General features: G+C 43.9%; 1 protein-coding gene and 2 long non-coding RNA genes across 3 annotated transcripts; 1 reads left to right on the top strand and 2 right to left on the bottom strand.

Moving 5' to 3' along the window:
• Positions 1-5,155: 5,155 nt before the first annotated feature.
• Positions 5,156-6,639, bottom strand: LOC143768984 (uncharacterized). The gene is made up of 3 exons (XR_013214149.1): positions 5,999-6,639; positions 5,696-5,739; positions 5,156-5,278 (listed from the first exon to the last, which is right to left on the bottom strand). It is a non-coding gene; the product is annotated as an uncharacterized LOC143768984 (long non-coding RNA).
• Positions 6,640-9,729: 3,090 nt separating this feature from the next.
• LOC143768983 (uncharacterized) lies at positions 9,730-12,383 on the bottom strand. The gene is made up of 3 exons (XR_013214148.1): positions 11,743-12,383; positions 11,440-11,483; positions 9,730-11,022 (listed from the first exon to the last, which is right to left on the bottom strand). It is a non-coding gene; the product is annotated as an uncharacterized LOC143768983 (long non-coding RNA).
• A 1,557-nt stretch (positions 12,384-13,940) lies between these two features.
• LOC143767907 (uncharacterized) lies at positions 13,941-17,143 on the top strand. Its single transcript, XM_077256428.1, has 2 exons — positions 13,941-14,672; positions 17,081-17,143. Exons 1-2 carry the CDS (start codon positions 13,941-13,943, stop codon positions 17,084-17,086), a joined length of 738 nt encoding a protein of 245 aa, XP_077112543.1. The 3' UTR covers positions 17,087-17,143.
• The last annotated feature ends 6,533 nt before the right edge of the window (positions 17,144-23,676 follow it).

The following is a 23,676-nucleotide window of genomic DNA, read 5'->3' as shown; positions in this document are numbered from 1 at the left end:
ACTGTTTAATCTGTCGGTACCTGAACATACCGCTATGCGTTCATATATCAAGGAGTCTCTGGAGAAAGGACATATTCGTCCGTCTTCTTCCCCTCTTGGTGCGGGATTCTTTTTTGTGGCAAAAAAGGACGGATCTTTGAGACCTTGTATTGATTATCGGCTTTTAAATAAGATCACTGTCAAATTTCAGTACCCTTTACCGCTGTTGTCTGACTTGTTTGCCCGGATTAAGGGTGCCAAGTGGTTCACCAAGATAGACCTTCGTGGTGCGTACAACCTTGTGCGCATTAAGCAAGGTGATGAATGGAAAACCGCATTCAATACGCCCGAAGGTCATTTTGAGTACTTGGTGATGCCTTTTGGGCTCTCCAATGCGCCTTCAGTTTTTCAGTCCTTTATGCATGACATTTTCCGGAAGTATCTGGATAAATTTTTGATTGTTTATCTGGATGATATTTTGGTTTTTTCTGATAATTGGGATTCGCATGTGGAGCAGGTCAGGTTGGTCTTTAAAATTTTGCGTGAAAATTCTTTGTTTGTCAAGGGCTCAAAGTGTCTCTTTGGTGTACAGAAGGTTCCCTTTTTGGGGTTCATTTTTTCCCCTTCTGCTGTGGAGATGGACCCAGTCAAGGTCCGAGCTATTCTTGATTGGACTCAGCCCTCGTCAGTTAAGAGTCTTCAGAAGTTCTTGGGCTTCGCTAACTTCTACCGTCGTTTTATCGCTAATTTTTCTAGCATTGTGAAACCTTTGACGGATATGACCAAGAAGGGCTCCGATGTAGCTAACTGGGCTCCTGCTGCCGTGGAGGCTTTCCAGGAGTTGAAACGCCGGTTTACTTCGGCGCCTGTTTTGTGCCAGCCTGACGTCTCACTTCCCTTTCAGGTTGAGGTGGATGCTTCGGAGATTGGGGCAGGGGCCGTTTTGTCGCAGAGAGGCCCTGGTTGCTCTGTTATGAAACCTTGTGCCTTTTTCTCTAGGAAGTTTTCGCCTGCCGAGCGAAATTATGATGTGGGCAATCGGGAGTTGTTGGCCATGAAATGGGCATTTGAGGAGTGGCGTCATTGGCTCGAGGGTGCTAAGCATCGTGTGGTGGTCTTGACTGATCACAAAAATCTGATGTATCTCGAGTCTGCTAAACGCCTTAATCCGAGACAGGCCCGCTGGTCATTGTTTTTCTCCCGCTTTGATTTTGTTGTCTCGTATTTACCAGGTTCAAAGAATGTGAAGGCCGATGCTCTTTCTAGGAGCTTTGTGCCTGATGCTCCTGGAGTCGCTGATCCTGTTGGTATTCTTAAAGATGGAGTTATCTTGTCAGCTATTTCTCCGGATCTGCGACGTGTGTTGCAGAGATTTCAGGCTGATAGGCCTGAGTCTTGTCCACCTGACAGACTGTTTGTCCCGGATAAGTGGACCAGCAGAGTCATTTCCGAGGTTCATTCCTCGGTGTTGGCAGGTCACCCGGGAATTTTTGGCACCAGAGATCTGGTGGCCAGGTCCTTTTGGTGGCCTTCCTTGTCAAGGGATGTGCGGTCATTTGTGCAGTCCTGTGGGACTTGTGCTCGAGCTAAGCCTTGCTGTTCTCGTGCCAGCGGTTTGCTCTTGCCCTTGCCTGTCCCGAAGAGACCTTGGACACATATCTCCATGGATTTCATTTCTGATCTTCCGCTATCTCAGGGCATGTCCGTTATCTGGGTGATATGTGATCGCTTCTCCAAGATGGTCCATTTGGTTCCTTTGCCTAAGCTGCCTTCCTCTTCCGATCTGGTTCCTGTGTTTTTCCAGAACGTGGTTCGTTTGCACGGCATCCCTGAGAATATTGTGTCAGACAGAGGATCCCAGTTCGTTTCCAGGTTCTGGCGATCCTTTTGTAGTAGGATGGGCATTGATTTGTCGTTTTCGTCTGCTTTCCATCCTCAGACTAATGGACAGACGGAGCGAACCAATCAGACTTTGGAGGCTTATTTGAGGTGTTTTGTCTCTGCTGATCAGGACGATTGGGTGACATTCTTGCCGTTGGTTGAGTTTGCCCTTAATAATCGGGCTAGTTCCGCCACCTTGGTTTCGCCTTTTTTCTGCAACTCTGGTTTCCATCCTCGCTTTTCTTCGGGTCATGTGGAGCCTTCTGACTGTCCTGGGGTGGATTCTGTGGTGGATAGGTTGCAGCAGATCTGGAATCATGTGGTGGACAACTTGAAGTTGTCACAGGAGAAGGCTCAGCGCTTTGCCAACCGCCGCCGCGGTGTGGGTCCCCGACTACGCGTTGGGGATTTGGTGTGGCTTTCTTCCCGCTTTGTTCCTATGAAGGTCTCCTCTCCCAAGTTTAAGCCTCGTTTTATTGGGCCTTACAAGATATTGGAAATCCTTAATCCTGTATCTTTTCGTCTGGATCTTCCTGTGTCGTTTGCTATTCACAATGTATTTCATAGGTCCTTGTTGCGGCGGTACATTGTGCCTGTAGTTCCTTCTGCTGAGCCTCCTGCTCCGGTGTTGGTTGAGGGCGAGTTGGAGTACGTGGTGGAGAAGATCTTGGATTCTCGCCTCTCCAGGCGGAGGCTTCAGTACCTGGTCAAGTGGAAGGGCTATGGTCAGGAGGATAATTCCTGGGTGGTCGCCTCTGATGTTCATGCGGCCGATTTAGTTCGTGCCTTTCATGCCGCTCATCCTGATCACCCTGGTGGTCGTGGTGAGGGTTCGGTGACCCCTCACTAAGGGGGGGGTACTGTTGTGAATTTGCTTTTTGCTCCCTCTAGTGGTTACTAGTTTTTTGACTCTGGTTTTTCTGTCATTCCTTTTATCCGCACCTGGGTCGTTAGTTAGGGGTGTTGCTATATTAGCTCCCTGGACCTTCAGTTCAATGCCTGGCAACGTAGTTATCAGAGCTAGTCTGCTGTGCTCTTGTCTACTGATCCTGGTTCCAGTTATATCAGCTAAGTCTGCCTTTTGCTTTTTGCTATTTGTTTTGGTTTTGTATTTTTGTCCAGCTTGTTCCAAATCTATATCCTGACCTTTGCTGGAAGCTCTAGGGGGGCTGGTGTTCTCCCCCCGGACCGTTAGACGGTTCGGGGGTTCTTGAATTTCCAGTGTGGATTTTGATAGGGTTTTTGTTGACCATATAAGTTACCTTTCTTTATTCTGCTATCAGTAAGCGGGCCTCTCTGTGCTAAACCTGGTTCATTTCTGTGTTTGTCATTTCCTCTTACCTCACCGTCATTATTTGTGGGGGGCTTCTATCCAGCTTTGGGGTCCCCTTCTCTGGAGGCAAGAAAGGTCTTTGTTTTCCTCTACTAGGGGTAGCTAGATTCTCCGGCTGGCGCGTGTCATCTAGAATCAACGTAGGAATGATCCCCGGCTACTTCTAGTGTTGGCGTTAGGAGTAGATATATGGTCAACCCAGTTACCACTGCCCTATGAGCTGGATTTTTGTATTCTGCAGACTTCCACGTTCCTCTGAGACCCTCGCCATTGGGGTCATAACAGACTAGGCATTGCACCCCTTACATTATATGTGGTTTCAAATTAACTGGAGTGCACCCTTTCTTGTATTATATAACACACAGCAGGGGATCAGCTGACCTTACTGAACCACAATAACACAGGTGCAAGTGTTGACTGTGCAGACGGCACTTCTGAGCAGCAACTGGCAGTGTTGGAGCCCAGAGATTACAGTTCAGGTGGTAGAAACATGAACACAACAGGAGACCTGGATACTGTTGCCAACCAATTATTTAATCTGGAAGAGGAGTGGCAAAATCCTGTGAGATCCAGGCCTACTTCATTTTCAGAAAAGTAAGCCGTTCAACTGTATCGGAGTATAGTCGCATGCGACGGTCTGTTAGTACACCACCTGCGGCACTAAAGACGCGTGCCAATAATACACTAGCAGCAGGGCAAGCCAGCACCTCCAATGCATACTGGCTAAGCTCTGGCCATGTATCCAGCTTAGAGACCCAAAACTTGAAGGGGGAAGAGCCGTGTGAGAGAACAGTGAGAGGGCAAGACATGTAGTCTGTCACCATCTGACGGAAACATTGCCTCCTGCTGACTGGATCCGTCTGTGATGGTGTAGACATTTGTGGCGGGGACTCAAAACTTTGCCACATTTGGGCCATACTGGTCTTGCCTTGTGCTGAGGCGCTGCTTCTGCCCCCTCTTTGTGCAGAGCTTCCTCCACTGCCTCGACTCACTGAGCTGCTTTGTAAAGCACTAGCAGCACTGCTCTCGGTTGGAATGGAGAAAATGATGGAATGCACCAGTGTGTCTTGGTACTCCTGCATTTTACCCTCCCGGTTCAACGGTGTTATGAGGCTTTGTATGTTGTTCCGGTAGCGAGCATAAAAATAATCAGCCGTGTTGAGAATGTGGGCGAAGTGGCAGTCGTTTCTCAGGCACTGCAGCATGAAATCAACCATCTGCTGCAGACTGCCAACTGGCCAAGAAACGCTGTCCCCTGCTTGAGGCGTCATCTCAGCCTACTCTGCATCACGCACCCTCGCTCTACATACTGACTACTAGAGCATTGTGTACCTCCCTCCTCTGGACAGATGTCTTCCTCCTCCATTGACTCCTCCTCACAAAGTGTCCCCTGCCTAGGCCTTTGTGAGGAACCACATTGCGCAGACTGTCCAGAAGCAGATGGCATTTGTGACTTCTCATCCTCCACCTCTTCCACAACCTCCTCCCTTAGTGCTTGCAGTGTTTTTTCAAGCAGTCAGATAAGGGGCATAGTCATGCTGACTAGTGCATCATCTGCACTCACCATCCACGTGGAGTCATTGAAGGCACGTAAAACATGGCAGATGTCCTTCCTAGAGGCCCACTCAGTGGTGGTGAAGTGTGAACGGTGTGCAGTGCGACTTGTTTGCGACTGATGGAGCTGGTACTCCATTACTGCTGCCTGCTGCTCACACAACCGCTCCAACATATGTAACGTTGAATTCCACCTGGTGGGTAAGTCACATATGCGATGGTCCAGAAGGCGGAATCGGCACTACAGAGCTGCAATGCGCAATCTTGCCATGCTGGAATGCCGCAAGTGAGCGCACTCTAGGTGGACCTTGTGCAGCAGTGCATCAAGATCCCTCAAAAAACTCTGCATGACCAAGTTGAGCACATGTACCATTAGAAGAAAACAACCGCACTCGAAATGTAGATTTGCGTCATAAGTGTAAAGAGTTTAATGGGGACACCACAGTGATACAATCAATTGTTCAAGTATTGCAGAGGTAGGTATTGTAGAGGTAACGTTTCGACCCTTACGTGGGCCTTTGTCAAACCTCACTGAAAGGTACAGAAACAAAAATTAGAAACATGCATGAAACAAAAAAACAGAAACTATACATATGTAACTGGTCAGATAAGAAAATATACAGAAATTAAATACAAAAATATACATGAAACAAAAACATACATATGTGGCTAGTCAAATAAGAAAAATATACACAAGACAGCCCCATACATTATTGCAATATATACAATATATACATAATATGTACACAAGGAGCCCCGTAGGGTGTGGGAGCAATGGCGGAAAGATACTACACAGCAAGGGGGCAGAAGCCAAGGGGGAGGGCAACGTTGTCAAATAAGATTTATGGATAAACATAATCTGGTGGAGACAATGTAAATCTAAATATAAGACAATACATGATTACATATTCTAGACAGTATAAATGCAGCGTGTAACGCATACCTGACCTTCAGGAAGGAAGAGAAGAGAGCAACGCGGAACGCGATGGCTCCTGAGGAAAGCAAAGAAACTAGTAAGAAAGCAATAATAATAAGTAGGAAGGGCTAAAGATATGGGTACAGCAGCACAATGATGGAAAAGCTGGATAGCAGAAAAGTCAGCGATACACAGTGAAGTGCACATGTCACTGAGGCTGGAGGGCACGGGAATCAGAAAGGAGAAGCAGGGAGGGAAAGGGAGGGATAAAAATAAGGGCACTGCAGCACAATAGTAGAATACTGGATAATAGCAGAGAGTCAAAGTAAACATACCAATGAAACAGGAAAACTTAGAAAATCCGGAACGGCACGGATAAAGGGTAAAGTCCCTGGAAGAGCTGGAGCGCAAAAGAAAAGGGAGGAAGCTGTTGGAAATGGCAATAAACTGGACAGATTGTAGAAAAACGTCTGTGCATATGTAGTACCTGTGGGTCCAACGTCCAGGAGTGGCGGCAAGGGTGTGTGCTGAAAGCCAGTGGCTGTGGGTGTTATAGGTCCGGTACAGGAAATGGAAAGGCGTGGGAGGAGGAACGGCAGTGACGTACAGGGCGGCAAACTATGGTGGAGCGCATGGTGGAGCGCAAGAAGCGAGCGCATGCGCAGTGCGGTGTAGATAGTGTGTGGTAACTGAGGGAATGACCGGGCAGTGAGGACGCACAGGGGAGGGGCCGAGGTGGAACGCAGAATGGAGCGCAGAGGAAACAGGAGCATGCGCAGTGCAGCGTAGTAGGAGATGTGCGGCGCCTATGTAACGGTGCTGGGCCAGGCAATGATGACGTATCAGGGGGAGGGGGCCAGCGTTGAAAGCATAGAATGCGTGATGTGGAGAAAGGAAATGGAAGGGGTGAATGGAGTAAAAGTAAATGAAAAAGAATAAGGTGATAGAACTAGAGGATGGGTATGGGGTAGAACGGAGAAAAGAACATGAGGATGAATGTAAAAATAATAGAGAAGAGAAGAAGAGAGCATAATGGGGAGAGAGAGAAAAGAGAGGGGGGTAAAAAAGGAGGAGAGGGGGGTAAAAAAAGGAAAGAGGGGGTATAAAATGTAAGCCATGGAATGAATGAATGAAATTGAAAGGATCAAGATGAGATGGAAGGGGAAGATAAAGGTCCAAAAATGGCCCGAGTAGAAGAAATAGAGGATAAAAAAGGAAATATAGATATCACAAGAGATGAAGAACAAGAATAAAGAAGTAAAGAGTAAAAAAGTAAAAAGATAAGAATGAAAAGTGATGAAATAAACAGAAAAAAATGAAAAAATATGAAATAAAAATATAGAATAAAAAATAAAAAATAAAAATTAAAATTAAAAATTAAAAATAAAAATAAACAGTAAACAAATGAAGAAGAAAAAATAATACATAATAAGGATGCATGATGAAAAATAACTAATGAATAAGAACAAAATAAAAATTAAAAATAAGTAATAAATGGCCAACAAAAATAACGTAAAATAAAAAATGATGGGTGAAAAATATGAGATAACCATGAAATAATTATAATGAAATTACTAATAAAAATAATGAAGAAAAAATAAAAAAATAAAATAATAAAATAATTAAATAAATAAAAAAATATAATAAAAAAATAAAAAATAATAAAAAAATAAATAAAAAAATAAAATAAAAAAATGAATGAAAACAAAAATGAAAAGGTGAAAAGTAAAAAATGATGAAAAAAATAAAATAAAAATGATAATGATGATAAGAAAATAAAAAATAAAAAAATAAAAAAATAATAAAAAAATAAAAACTAAAAAATAAAAGTAAAAATGAAAATAAAGAATCTGGGTACTTACCCCAGTAGAATACCGTAGAGTAATATTCAAGCTACCTGCAAGTAGGGGATAGGTTAATGAGGTCAGAATAGAGAAGGTCGGCATACTCACACCTGCAAAAGATAGTTGAACATAGTGAACAAAATGTACAGTATACACAAGCGTCATATAGACCAGCAGAAGACTCAGCAGGTGAACAGGGGGTCACCTTATGCAGAAGTATTGGATGAAACAAGTCAGATTAGATCAAGTTCCCTATTGAGACCTTTAGGTGTTAATGTCTGTAAGGTAAAGATCCAGTAGGATTCACGTTGGCGTAGTAGTTTTATGTGGTCACCACCACGTCTGGGGCGCTCAACCTGCTCTAACACCTGAAAACGTAGCTGGGATACTGAGTGGTTAGCTGCTACGAAGTGATATGGGAGAGGGAGCCAAGTTTTTTTGCACCTAATGGTGGACTTGTGACTAGAGATACGTTCACAAATATGCTGCGTGGTTTCACCCACGTAGAGAAGCCCACATGGGCATTTAACGGTATAAACAACGTTCTTAGATTCACAGGTGAAAAACCCTCTAATAGGGATTTGTTTGCCAGACTGTGGATGGGTGATAGTATTGGATTTAATCACATTAGAGCAGCATGCACAATTAAGGCATGGATACGTGCCATGCCTCTCGGTGCCCAAGAAGGTCTGGCGTGGTGGCCTAAGGGAGCTACCTATGTCTGCCTTTACAACCTGGTCCCTGATATTGTTAGGCCTGCGTTTGCACATAAGTGGCGGTATTTGGAATGCCTCGATGTGTGGGTATGCATCGTGCAAGAGGGGCCAGTGGCGGCGAATGATGTTGTAGATCAAGGGCATGACAGGATGGTGGGTGTGTACAAAGGGAACCCGCTCTTGTTTAGTTGTTTTTATAAAATTCAAGGGTGGATCAAGGGCTAACTGTTTCTCTTTGGCAAGTAGACTGCTAGGGTAATGTCTGGCTGCAAACTTGAGGGACATGTCATCCAGACGGGTAGGTAATACATCTGGATTAGACACAATCCGTGCCACTCGTTTAAACTGTGACCGAGGTAGGCTGTTTTTAGTTGATAGTGGGTGACAGCTCTGATAATGTAAAAGGCTGTTGGTATCGGTAGGTTTGGAAAACAGATCCGTGCTGAGTTTACCCGTAGGACTTCTGATGATCACGGTATCTAGAAATGAAATTTGAGATGTGCTGAAGTTCAATGTGAACTGGAGTTCAGCACGGACTGAGTTAAGCTGTTCAGAAAAAGCAATAAGGGAATCCTGTGGGCCAGTCCATAGACAAAAATCGTCATCTATGTAACGGAGCCAGCAGAGACTGTGCGACTGAAACAGAAAGTTATTGTACACATACTCCTTTTCAAAAGAATCCATATAGGTGTTGGCGTAGGCAGGGGCCACGTTGGCACCCATGGCTGTACCTTGGGTTTGGAGATAAAATTGATCACCAAATAGAAAGAAATTGTTGTGTAGAATCAAAGATAATAGGTCAATGCAAAGCTGTTTAGAGTGGTGTGGAAATGCAGATTGCTCGAGAAGATCATCAACTGCTGCTATACCTAGATCGTGTTTAATGGAGGTATAAAGGCTCTTCACGTCAAATGTGACCAAAATACAATCTGGCGGGGTGGTGGCAAACTGCTTTAGAATTTGAAGGAAATGGCCCGTATCAAGGATGAAGGATCTCATATTTTTGGTGAGAGGGGTGAGGATTTTCTCCAAATAGATTGAAATAGGAGCCAATATGGAATCAGTTGACGCGACTATTGGTCGGCCAGGTGGATTGAGGAGTGATTTGTGTATTTTGGGTAATGTATAAATGACTGGAGTGACCGGATGAGGATTGGTGAGAAAACGGCTAGTTTTGGAGTCAAGGATGTTAAGAGCCTGATACTTTTGAAGAATATTATTGATCTGTAGTTTAATGTTGGGGGTTGGATCAGAGGAAATTCTTTGATATGTGGTGGTATCTGATAGTTGTCTCAGTATTTCAGCCGAATAGTCAGCTGTGTTCTGAACGACAATAGCCCCACCCTTATCGGCCGGCTTGATGGTAATTTTTTTATTAGACTTGAGTGACTCAATGGCCTGTTTCTCAACTGGGGAAATATTGCTGTGGGTAGGAAGACTACCCAGGCGGTGTTGCTCTAATATGATATTGATATCCCTTTGGATCAGGTCAATATAGGCCTCAGTAGCATGATTAGTGCGTGGTGGGTTAAAGGTACTGGTAGAACGCAGTCCCAAATTGATGATACTTAGTTCGGGAATAGGATCCGCCACAGTCGTGGAGGTCCTATTTCCAGCAGAGTCCTGTGGCAGTCCAAAGTGAGTCTTAAGACGGAGACTACGGTAGAACCGTTGCAAGTCCTGGGTCAATTTGAATTTGTCCCATGTTGGAGTAGGGCAAAAGGATAAGCCCTTTTGTAAAGCTAATAGTTCGGCGGGACTCAGGGTGTAGGATGAAATGTTGATGACTGAGTTGGGGGCCTTACCTGTGACCTCGTAGTCATGCGCTCTCGGTTTCCTGGTGGCCCTCCTTGTCGGTCGCCTCCGGGGCGGGTGTTGGGTCTCGAGTTGGGTCGTCCGAATAAAAAACGATTCTGTGGACCACTTGTGGAACTGTCGCTGTCTGAGCTGTAGGGCCCATATTGTCGAGGACCACTGTAACCTCGCCTGGTGTACGTAGATACGGAGTCGTTCCATCTATAGACCCGGCCTGAGGCGTAGTCTTCCGAGTCCCGTTGGAACTTAGATCTTTTTTTGTCTTGTAGGTACTTGCGATGTTCGTCTATCGTTTTGTCGGTTTTAGTCTTCAGGGAGCTCCAGTCTGTGGCTGTAAGTGTAGTGGATAACTGTTCCTCAATGGCAGTCAACTTTGCTTCAGATTCGATGATAGCTGTTTGAAGGAAGTCGATGGTTAGTAGGATAATGTCCAATGAGCACTTATTCAGGATCTTCTGAAATTTTTCACAAAAATCCGGTTTGTCAGAAAATAGTGTGGGTCTAAGATGGCTGCGGAGACCACGTGGGATCCTGTTGAGTCTATAATATTCAGCTAATGTAACTGAATGTAAATCAAACGAAGTCAACCTCCTTCGCTCACGCTCGTAATCCTTGGTACGAAGTTCTTGGGGTGGAGTCTTCAGGAATTCACCTGAGCTGGTCACTTTGCCGAGTATCCTGGTAGCGGCAGTATCATCAAAGGCAAAGGTATCAGTAGACATTGGGGGCGCAGGTGCGAACGTCCACAGGATAAAGCAATAAAGAAACAAGACGTGCACTCTGGAAGTCGTATGGTAGGTGCTGGTTGAACCCGGAGAGATAACTTTAGAAGAAAACAACCGCACTCGAAATGTAGATTTGCGTCATAAGTGTAAAGAGTTTAATGGGGACACCACAGTGATACAATCAATTGTTCAAGTATTGCAGAGGTAGGTATTGTAGAGGTAACGTTTCGACCCTTACGTGGGCCTTTGTCAAACCTCACTGAAAGGTACAGAAACAAAAATTAGAAACATGCATGAAACAAAAAAACAGAAACTATACATATGTAACTGGTCAGATAAGAAAATATACAGAAATTAAATACAAAAATATACATGAAACAAAAACATACATATGTGGCTAGTCAAATAAGAAAAATATACACAAGAGAGCCCCATACATTATTGCAATATATACAATATATACATAATATGTACACAAGGAGCCCCGTAGGGTGTGGGAGCAATGGCGGAAAGATACTACACAGCAAGGGGGCAGAAGCCAAGGGGGAGGGCAACGTTGTCAAATAAGATTTATGGATAAACATAATCTGGTGGAGACAATGTAAATCTAAATATAAGACAATACATGATTACATATTCTAGACAGTATAAATGCAGCGTGTAACGCATACCTGACCTTCAGGAAGGAAGAGAAGAGAGCAACGCGGAACGCGATGGCTCCTGAGGAAAGCAAAGAAACTAGTAAGAAAGCAATAATAGTAAGTAGGAAGGGCTAAAGATATGGGTACAGCAGCACAATGATGGAAAAGCTGGATAGCAGAAAAGTCAGCGATACACAGTGAAGTGCACATGTCACTGAGGCTGGAGGGCACGGGAATCAGAAAGGAGAAGCAGGGAGGGAAAGGGAGGGATAAAAATAAGGGCACTGCAGCACAATAGTAGAATACTGGATAATAGCAGAGAGTCAAAGTAAACATACCAATGAAACAGGAAAACTTAGAAAATCCGGAACGGCACGGATAAAGGGTAAAGTCCCTGGAAGAGCTGGAGCGCAAAAGAAAAGGGAGGAAGCTGTTGGAAATGGCAATAAACTGGACAGATTGTAGAAAAACGTCTGTGCATATGTAGTACCTGTGGGTCCAACGTCCAGGAGTGGCGGCAAGGGTGTGTGCTGAAAGCCAGTGGCTGTGGGTGTTATAGGTCCGGTACAGGAAATGGAAAGGCGTGGGAGGAGGAACGGCAGTGACGTACAGGGCGGCAAACTATGGTGGAGCGCATGGTGGAGCGCAAGAAGCGAGCGCATGCGCAGTGCGGTGTAGATAGTGTGTGGTAACTGAGGGAATGACCGGGCAGTGAGGACGCACAGGGGAGGGGCCGAGGTGGAACGCAGAATGGAGCGCAGAGGAAACAGGAGCATGCGCAGTGCAGCGTAGTAGGAGATGTGCGGCGCCTATGTAACGGTGCTGGGCCAGGCAATGATGACGTATCAGGGGGAGGGGGCCAGCGTTGAAAGCATAGAATGCGTGATGTGGAGAAAGGAAATGGAAGGGGTGAATGGAGTAAAAGTAAATGAAAAAGAATAAGGTGATAGAACTAGAGGATGGGTATGGGGTAGAACGGAGAAAAGAACATGAGGATGAATGTAAAAATAATAGAGAAGAGAAGAAGAGAGCATAATGGGGAGAGAGAGAAAAGAGAGGGGGGTAAAAAAGGAGGAGAGGGGGGTAAAAAAAGGAAAGAGGGGGTATAAAATGTAAGCCATGGAATGAATGAATGAAATTGAAAGGATCAAGATGAGATGGAAGGGGAAGATAAAGGTCCAAAAATGGCCCGAGTAGAAGAAATAGAGGATAAAAAAGGAAATATAGATATCACAAGAGATGAAGAACAAGAATAAAGAAGTAAAGAGTAAAAAAGTTAAAAGATAAGAATGAAAAGTGATGAAATAAACAGAAAAAAATGAAAAAATATGAAATAAAAATATAGAATAAAAAATAAAAAATAAAAATAAAAATTAAAAATTAAAAATTAAAATTAAAATAAACAGTAAACAAATGAAGAAGAAAAAATAATACATAATAAGGATGCATGATGAAAAATAACTAATGAATAAGAACAAAATAAAAATTAAAAATAAGTAATAAATGGCCAACAAAAATAACGTAAAATAAAAAATGATGGGTGAAAAATATGAGATAACCATGAAATAATGATAATGAAATTACTAATAAAAATAATGAAGAAAAAATAAAAAAATAAAATAATAAAATAATTAAATAAATAAAAAAATATAATAAAAAAATAAAAAAATAATAAAAAAATAAATAAAAAAATAAAATAAAAAAATGAATGAAAACAAAAATGAAAAGGTGAAAAATAAAAAATGATGAAAAAAAATAAAATAAAAATGATAATGATGATAAGAAAATAAAAAATAAAAAAATAAAAAAATAATAAAAAAATAAAAAATAAAAACTAAAAAATAAAAGTAAAAATGAAAATAAAGAATCTGGGTACTTACCCCAGTAGAATGCCGTAGAGTAATATTCAAGCTACCTGCAAGTAGGGGATAGGTTAATGAGGTCAGAATAGAGAAGGTCGGCATACTCACACCTGCAAAAGATAGTTGAACATAGTGAACAAAATGTACAGTATACACAAGCGTCATATAGACCAGCAGAAGACTCAGCAGGTGAACAGGGGGTCACCTTATGCAGAAGTATTGGATGAAACAAGTCAGATTAGATCAAGTTCCCTATTGAGACCTTTAGGTGTTAATGTCTGTAAGGTAAAGATCCAGTAGGATTCACGTTGGCGTAGTAGTTTTATGTGGTCACCACCACGTCTGGGGCGCTCAACCTGCTCTAACACCTGAAAACGTAGCTGGGATACTGAGTGGTTAGCTGCTACGAAGTGATATGGGAGAGGGAGCCAAGTTTTTTTGCACCTAATGGTGGACTTGTGACTAGAGATACGTTCACGAATATGCTGCGTGGTTTCACCCACGTAGAGAAGCCCACATGGGCATTTAACGGTATAAACAACGTTCTTAGATTCACAGGTGAAAAACCCTCTAATAGGGATTTGTTTGCCAGACTGTGGATGGGTGATAGTATTGGATTTAATCACATTAGAGCAGCATGCACAATTAAGGCATGGATACGTGCCACGCCCCCAATGTCTACTGATACCTTTGCCTTTGATGATACTGCCGCTACCAGGATACTCGGCAAAGTGACCAGCTCAGGTGAATTCCTGAAGACTCCACCCCAAGAACTTCGTACCAAGGATTACGAGCGTGAGCGAAGGAGGTTGACTTCGTTTGATTTACATTCAGTTACATTAGCTGAATATTATAGACTCAACAGGATCCCACGTGGTCTCCGCAGCCATCTTAGACCCACACTATTTTCTGACAAACCGGATTTTTGTGAAAAATTTCAGAAGATCCTGAATAAGTGCTCATTGGACATTATCCTACTAACCATCGACTTCCTTCAAACAGCTATCATCGAATCTGAAGCAAAGTTGACTGCCATTGAGGAACAGTTATCCACTACACTTACAGCCACAGACTGGAGCTCCCTGAAGACTAAAACCGACAAAACGATAGACGAACATCGCAAGTACCTACAAGACAAAAAAAGATCTAAGTTCCAACGGGACTCGGAAGACTACGCCTCAGGCCGGGTCTATAGATGGAACGACTCCGTATCTACGTACACCAGGCGAGGTTACAGTGGTCCTCGACAATATGGGCCCTACAGCTCAGACAGCGACAGTTCCACAAGTGGTCCACAGAATCGTTTTTTATTCGGACGACCCAGCTCGAGACCCAACACCCGCCCCGGAGGCGACCGACAAGGAGGGCCACCAGGAAACCGAGAGCGCATGACTACGAGGTCACAGGTAAGGCCCCCAACTCAGTCATCAACATTTCATCCTACACCCTGAGTCCCGCCGAACTATTAGCTTTACAAAAGGGCTTATCCTTTTGCCCTACTCCAACATGGGACAAATTCAAATTGACCCAGGACTTGCAATGGTTCTACCGTAGTCTCCGTCTTAAGACTCACTTTGGACTGCCACAGGACTCTGCTGGAAATAGGACCTCCACGACTGTGGCGGATCCTATTCCCGAACTAAGTATCATCAATTTGGGACTGTGTTCTACCAGTACCTTTAACCCACCACGCACTAATCATGCTACTGAGGCCTATATTGACCTGATCCAAAGGGATATCAATATCATATTAGAGCAACACCGCCTGGGTAGTCTTCCTACCCACAGCAATATTTCCCCAGTTGAGAAACAGGCCATTGAGTCACTCAAGTCTAATAAAAAAATTACCATCAAGCCGGCCGATAAGGGTGGGGCTATTGTCGTTCAGAACACAGCTGACTATTCGGCTGAAATACTGAGACAACTATCAGATACCACCACATATCAAAGAATTTCCTCTGATCCAACCCCCAACATTAAACTACAGATCAATAATATTCTTCAAAAGTATCAGGCTCTTAACATCCTTGACTCCAAAACTAGCCGTTTTCTCACCAATCCTCATCCGGTCACTCCAGTCATTTATACATTACCCAAAATACACAAATCACTCCTCAATCCACCTGGCCGACCAATAGTCGCGTCAACTGATTCCATATTGGCTCCTATTTCAATCTATTTGGAGAAAATCCTCACCCCTCTCACCAAAAATATGAGATCCTTCATCCTTGATACGGGCCATTTCCTTCAAATTCTAAAGCAGTTTGCCACCACCCCGCCAGATTGTATTTTGGTCACATTTGACGTGAAGAGCCTTTATACCTCCATTAAACACGATCTAGGTATAGCAGCAGTTGATGATCTTCTCGAGCAATCTGCATTTCCACACCACTCTAAACAGCTTTGCATTGACCTATTATCTTTGATTCTACACAACAATTTCTTTCTATTTGGTGATCAATTTTATCTCCAAACCCAAGGTACAGCCATGGGTGCCAACGTGGCCCCTGCCTACGCCAACACCTATATGGATTCTTTTGAAAAGGAGTAGTACAATAACTTTCTGTTTCAGTCGCACAGTCTCTGCTGGCTCCGTTACATAGATGACGTTTTTTGTCTATGGACTGGCCCACAGGATTCCCTTATTGCTTTTTCCGAACAGCTTAACTCAGTCCGTGCTGAACTCCAGTTCACATTGAACTTCAGCACATCTCAAATTTCATTTCTAGATACCATGATCATCAGAAGTCCTACGGGTAAACTCAGCACGGATCTGTTTTCCAAACCTACCGATACCAACAGCCTTTTACATTATCAGAGCTGTCACCCACTATCAACTAAAAACAGCCTACCTCGGTCACAGTTTAAACGAGTGGCACGGATTGTGTCTAATCCAGATGTATTACCTACCCGTCTGGATTACATGTCCCTCAAGTTTGCAGCCAGACATTACCCTAGCAGTCTACTTGCCAAAGAGAAACAGTTAGCCCTTGATCCACCCTTGAATTTTATAAAAACAACTAAACCAGAGCGGGTTCCCTTTGTACACACCCACCATCCTGTCATGCCCTTGATCTACAACATCATTCGCAGCCACTGGCCCCTCTTGCACGATGCATACCCACACATCGAGGCATTCCAAATACCGCCACTTATGTGCAAACGCAGGCCTAACAATATCAGGGACCAGGTTGTAAAGGCAGACATAGGTAGCTCCCTTAGGCCACCACGCCAGACCTTCTTGGGCACCGAGAGGCGTGGCACGTATCCATGCCTTAATTGTGCATGCTGCTCTAATGTGATTAAATCCAATACTATCACCCATCCACAGTCTGGCAAACAAATCCCTATTAGAGGGTTTTTCACCTGTGAATCTAAGAACGTTGTTTATACCGTTAAATGCCCATGTGGGCTTCTCTACGTGGGTGAAACCACGCAGCATATTCGTGAACGTATCTCTAGTCACAAGTCCACCATTAGGTGCAAAAAAACTTGGCTCCCTCTCCCATATCACTTCGTAGCAGCTAACCACTCAGTATCCCAGCTACGTTTTCAGGTGTTAGAGCAGGTTGAGCGCCCCAGACGTGGTGGTGACCACATAAAACTACTACGCCAACGTGAATCCTACTGGATCTTTACCTTACAGACATTAACACCTAAAGGTCTCAATAGGGAACTTGATCTAATCTGACTTGTTTCATCCAATACTTCTGCATAAGGTGACCCCCTGTTCACCTGCTGAGTCTTCTGCTGGTCTATATGACGCTTGTGTATACTGTACATTTTGTTCACTATGTTCAACTATCTTTTGCAGGTGTGAGTATGCCGACCTTCTCTATTCTGACCTCATTAACCTATCCCCTACTTGCAGGTAGCTTGAATATTACTCTACGGTATTCTACTGGGGTAAGTACCCAGATTCTTTATTTTCATTTTTACTTTTATTTTTTAGTTTTTATTTTCTATTTTTTTATTATTTTTTTATTTTTTTATTTTTTATTTTCTTATCATCATTATCATTTTTATTTTATTTTTTTCATCATTTTTTATTTTTCACCTTTTCATTTTTGTTTTCATTCATTTTTTTATTTTATTTTTTTATTTATTTTTTTATTATTTTTTTATTTTTTTATTATATTTTTTTATTTCATGGTTATCTCATATTTTTCACCCATCATTTTCTATTTTACGTTATTTTTGTTGGCCATTTATTACTTATTTTTAATTTTTATTTTGTTCTTATTCATTAGTTATTTTTCATCATGCATCCTTATTATGTATTATTTTTTCTTCTTCATTTGTTTACTGTTTATTTTTATTTTTAATTTTTAATTTTAATTTTAATTTTTTATTTTTTATTCTATATTTTTATTTCATATTTTTTCATTTTTTTCTGTTTATTTCATCACTTTTCATTCTTATCTTTTTACTTTTTTACTCTTTACTTCTTTATTCTTGTTCTTCATCTCTTGTGATATCTATATTTCCTTTTTTATCCTCTATTTCTTCTACTCGGGCCATTTTTGGACCTTTATCTTCCCCTTCCATCTCATCTTGATCCTTTCAATTTCATTCATTCATTCCATGGCTTACATTTTATACCCCCTCTTTCCTTTTTTTACCCCCCTCTCCTCCTTTTTTACCCCCCTCTCTTTTCTCTCTCTCCCCATTATGCTCTCTTCTTCTCTTCTCTATTATTTTTACATTCATCCTCATGTTCTTTTCTCCGTTCTACCCCATACCCATCCTCTAGTTCTATCACCTTATTCTTTTTCATTTACTTTTACTCCATTCACCCCTTCCATTTCCTTTCTCCACATCACGCATTCTATGCTTTCAACGCTGGCCCCCTCCCCCTGATACGTCATCATTGCCTGGCCCAGCACCGTTACATAGGCGCCGCACATCTCCTACTACGCTGCACTGCGCATGCTCCTGTTTCCTCTGCGCTCCATTCTGCGTTCCACCTCGGCCCCTCCCCTGTGCGTCCTCACTGCCCGGTCATTCCCTCAGTTACCACACACTATCTACACCGCACTGCGCATGCGCTCGCTTCTTGCGCTCCACCATGCGCTCCACCATAGTTTGCCGCCCTGTACGTCACTGCCGTTCCTCCTCCCACGCCTTTCCATTTCCTGTACCGGACCTATAACACCCACAGCCACTGGCTTTCAGCACACACCCTTGCCGCCACTCCTGGACGTTGGACCCACAGGTACTACATATGCACAGACGTTTTTCTACAATCTGTCCAGTTTATTGCCATTTCCAACAGCTTCCTCCCTTTTCTTTTGCGCTCCAGCTCTTCCAGGGACTTTACCCTTTATCCGTGCCGTTCCGGATTTTCTAAGTTTTCCTGTTTCATTGGTATGTTTACTTTGACTCTCTGCTATTATCCAGTATTCTACTATTGTGCTGCAGTGCCCTTATTTTTATCCCTCCCTTTCCCTCCCTGCTTCTCCTTTCTGATTCCCGTGCCCTCCAGCCTCAGTGACATGTGCACTTCACTGTGTATCGCTGACTTTTCTGCTATCCAGCTTTTCCATCATTGTGCTGCTGTACCCATATCTTTAGCCCTTCCTACTTACTATTATTGCTTTCTTACTAGTTTCTTTGCTTTCCTCAGGAGCCATCGCGTTCCACGTTGCTCTCTTCTCTTCCTTCCTGAAGGTCAGGTATGCGTTACACGCTGCATTTATACTGTCTAGAATATGTAATCATGTATTGTCTTATATTTAGATTTACATTGTCTCCACCAGATTATGTTTATCCATAAATCTTATTTGACAACGTTGCCCTCCCCCTTGGCTTCTGCCCCCTTGCTGTGTAGTATCTTTCCGCCATTGCTCCCACACCCTACGGGGCTCCTTGTGTACATATTATGTATATATTGTATATATTGCAATAATGTATGGGGCTCTCTTGTGTATATTTTTCTTATTTGACTAGCCACATATGTATGTTTTTGTTTCATGTATATTTTTGTATTTAATTTCTGTATATTTTCTTATCTGACCAGTTACATATGTATAGTTTCTGTTTTTTTGTTTCATGCATGTTTCTAATTTTTGTTTCTGTACCTTTCAGTGAGGTTTGACAAAGGCCCACGTAAGGGTCGAAACGTTACCTCTACAATACCTACCTCTGCAATACTTGAACAATTGATTGTATCACTGTGGTGTCCCCATTAAACTCTTTACACTTATGACGCAAATCTACATTTCGAGTGCGGTTGTTTTCTTCTAAAGTTATCTCTCCGGGTTCAACCAGCACCTACCATACGACTTCCAGAGTGCACGTCTTGTTTCTTTAGAGCACATGTACCAGACATGGGATGTGAGTGAGGTTGCCTAGGCCCAGAGCTGCCACCAGATTTCGGCCATTGTCACACACTACCATGCCTGGCTGGAGATTCGCTGGCACAAACCACATGTCGCTGTGCTGCTTGATAGCATTCCAGAGCTCCTGCACTGTGTGGCTTCGATTCCCCAAAGAAATTAATTTCAATACGGCCTGTTGATGTTTGACCATGGCTGTGCTGATATCGGTTGTAACAGGTAAGCGTTCACGGGTCCATGTGGAGGTAGACTGTGACGGCTCCTGCAGCGGATTCAGAGGAACTGGAGTATGAGGAGGAGTCAATGTGTACAGACTGGATTCCTGCAATCCTTGGAGTTGGCAGAACACATACAGCACCACTTTCAAGATCTGCACCCACAACATTTACCCAATGGGCAGTGAGAGAAAGGTATCGTTCCTGTCCATGGTTACTGGTCCACGCATCGGTGGTCAGGTGGACCTTGCTACTGACAGTGCTTAGTAGCGCATGTTTAATTTTTCCCTCCATATGCTTTTGCAGGGAAGGGACGGCTTGCCTGCTGAAATAAAAGCAGCTGGGCACATTGTATTGTGGGACTGCCAATGCCATGAAGTTAAGGAAGGTGTCAGTCTCCACCAGCCTGAATGACAGCATTTCAAGGTACAGTAGTTTTGCAATGCCAGCATTCAGAGCCTGTGCTCGGGGGTGGTTTGCCGAGTATGGGTGCCTTTTCTCCCATGCCGATGGCTGTAGGCTGGGCTGGGAGTGTGAGGATGACAGGGAACGTGGTGCTGTGGGTGGAATTACACTGTGTCTCTGTACAACAGTGCCAGAGGTTCTTCCATTGCGATCCTGTGAGGAAGCCGAACCAGCTGTGTGTGAGCTGGAGGAAGAGGCTACAACACGAGCTGAAGAGGTGGTAGGTGGCACTGTAGGTTGGCCTAGGTCTTCAGTGTGTCTTTGTAACTCCACTACGTGCTTGGTCCGCACATGTTTCCACATATTTGTGGTATTGAGGTTGCTCACACTTTTCCCTCTTTTCACTTTCTGATTACACAGCTTGCGTTTGACAAAGCAAATGTCATCTGCAACTGTGTCAAAAAAAGACCAGGCACTGCAAGTCTTGGGAGTGCCCGTTTTGGGTTTTGGAAGAGCCATGCTCCTAATGGGTGCCGAAGTGGAATCTACAGGCAACCCAGTCTGCCCCCTACCTCTCCCTCCTTTTTGGGCCATTTGGGGAATCTCTTCCTCAGAGCTGCTCCCACCACCTTCCTGTACCTCTCGCCATGACGGGTCAAGGACCTCATCATCTACACTACCCTCTTCAAACAACTGCTTCTCCTAGGTAGTCTCGGCAGCACAGTACACACCAGAAAGTGGCACCTGAGTTATCATCAGATGCATACTGAGGTGTGCTGACCATAGGCACTGGCCCACCCACCTCTTCAGATTCAGAGAGACAAAACAGTTGCGCATCACTGCATACTGCCTCTTCAATTTCTTGAATGCTGCTTGGCTGGCCCCCTCTTTCCAAGCCAAGAGATTCAGAGAACAGAAGTAGAGATGGCTCCTGTCCAGGGCTCTCTGACTGCCTGGGCAATTTGGCAGGTCGTGAATAGACAGATGGGTGCTCATTAGTGCTCTGGACTTGAGAGGATGTGGCACTAATTGAAGTCGATGCGTTAGCTGCCATCCATCTGACAACAGCTTCAATTTGTTCGTTTCGCAGCAGAGGGGTACGGCAAGCTCCTACAAAGCTGCGCATAAAGGACTGTTTTTCTGGAAAAACTGGGGGATGCTGAGTCACTGGTGCCCACAGCAGGCACAGAATCCCCACAGCCTCTCCCTGCAGAAACTCCACACCAACAACCACGTGCCTTACTCCCTGCCTTCTTCATCTTGGTAGACTGATAAAGATAGGCAGAAAAGTACTAAGGGCTTAGTGTGCTTATTCCTGAACAGCTGCTAACAGGTATAAGAAACACTAATTTTAAAAAGTGTGGACTAGACTTTAATATGAGATAATGTGGCCTACACAACTATAAAGTGGATTGTTTGGTGAACTTTATTTAGGTTTTTTTTTTAAACAAAAAAAATGGATGTGCCCAAAGATGTCAAACCGATAGTATCACAAACTTGTTGTAGCTATTGCAATGCAGAAAGGTAACCTACAATGCAAAAGATGAGGCTCCAAAAAATAGGCTAATACTAATCTGGCTGGGGCTGCAGGGCACAAGGCTGCAGAAAGGCTTCTCTATCTACTCCTATATAGTGTTTGCAAGCAATCAAGATGGATACGGTTGGAACCACACTAATAGGAGAAATCAGGAAAAATGTGCAGCAGCACTAATGCAAAAAAGGACAATGTAACAGTATGAGGCAGTGACGCACGCTTAGCGGACTACAACCACATGTGGCTGCAGAACACACTACAGCGTGAGCTGCACTCACACACAGAGACCTCGCAGACAGCCATGAACAGCGCTGCAAGCCAAAAAAATGCTTCTCACACAGCGGTTGCTAAAGTAGCCTGGGTAAAGCACAATGAAGCAAATCGCTATCTCAAACTGTCCCTCAGTCAGAACAGCAGCGTCCTGTCACTAACTGAATTCACAGCAGAGTGAACCCAAAAAGGCGGCGGCGGCTTTTATAGTGGATCATGGCATCATTTCAGCAGCCAATCACAGCCATGCCATTAGTTGACATGCCTAACATGCATAACAGGATGTGCCCACACTTCTTAGGATTCCTCATTGGCTGAATAAAATTAAACTATCTCATTGCATTATGGGAACTTCCGATTTCGGTATTCGATATTCTAAAAGTATCGGAACTCAGTATCGGAACTCCCATACCGCGAATATTGGCCAATACCCGATATTGCAGTATCGGAATGCTCAACACTACTGCTGACTATTTATGTGATATGTGGTTTGATATAGGGTTTGATGGGTGTTGTTTGGATAGTAGTGTCACTTGCTTAATAGTTTTACAGCCTCTGTGGCCTTTCAGAAATATGTGTATATAGTGACAGACCATGTCAGACTCAGACAGCACACATTTGGACTTCTTTTCACTAAGCGTGACACCACAGGAATCCGGTTGTGACAGTGGTATTGCCTGCCTCCCAGGGAGGGCAATGCCATGCCTGGGACTGAGAAGGAGTCCCCTTAGCAGGTAACACAAGCATTCAACACTTTTCTGACTCCAGGCCAGAAGGGAGAGCTTAAGACCCAGTTTCAGAGTAGCTTCACTATAAGTTCTAGTCTCGAGGAGGAGTTAGTCACTCAGAGCTAGTCTGAGGAAGAAGAAACATGTGAGGAGAGGAGAACTGGGAGTGGAGCTGTGATTGAGCTTCCTCCCAGGATAGAGCGCAAGAAACTGGACACCGGCGTCTGAGGTTGTATGGGAACTGTATGCCCCACAACAGAAACTGGTGGGCAGGAGATTGCAGGTCTTCTGGCCACCATTGACACCCGAAGGCACAGCAGCAGATTAGAGCCCAAAGTCACCACGAGAGAGGGACACCTGTAAAAAGGCTCGAGCTGCTTGCCATGCAGGTAGTGTCCACCTAAAAGGACAGATTGAGAGAGGATCTTGAGGAAAGCTAATGCATCAAGCACCTAGAATTCAGCGCAGAGAGGAAGGCTTACAACCCTATCTGGCTAGGGGGATTCCGAACCGCTTTCAGGCTGCCCGGATTTAAAGATCATCTGTAACTTGTGCCTTGGACTGCAATTTCGCCAGTAAAAGGTAAAGAGACTTTAACGCTGTGTACTCCAATTCTTTCCGTATAGCCGCAGCATCAAATCCACAGTGGTCAGATGTTACAGCATAGTGGATGGGATTTTATGAAATCCAATCGCCACTTTGCGTGCAGAGACACCTCTGGCAACCCTGCGTAAACAGACATGTGGCACGTCTTAATAGACGTCTCCGTAAGATAAATATCACAGTCAGTGTCGGACTGGAGTGACAAGGGCCCAACAATAACATTGACTTTGGGGGGGGCCCACTTTTCACCTGCATGCAAATATTATACTACCGTCATTCACAAATTTACCTATATCTCTATATAATAATAAACTGGG

Source organism: Ranitomeya variabilis, chromosome 4, assembly GCF_051348905.1.
Source record: "Ranitomeya variabilis isolate aRanVar5 chromosome 4, aRanVar5.hap1, whole genome shotgun sequence".
Classification (NCBI taxonomy): domain Eukaryota; kingdom Metazoa; phylum Chordata; class Amphibia; order Anura; family Dendrobatidae; genus Ranitomeya; species Ranitomeya variabilis.
This window is presented reverse-complemented; position numbering and strand designations above follow the sequence as displayed.

What these genes read in the sequence shown, in the direction of transcription:
- LOC143767907 (XM_077256428.1), top strand. Translation starts at nt 13,941, where the DNA reads ATGTCTACTGATACCTTTGCCTTTGATGATACTGCCGCTACCAGGATA.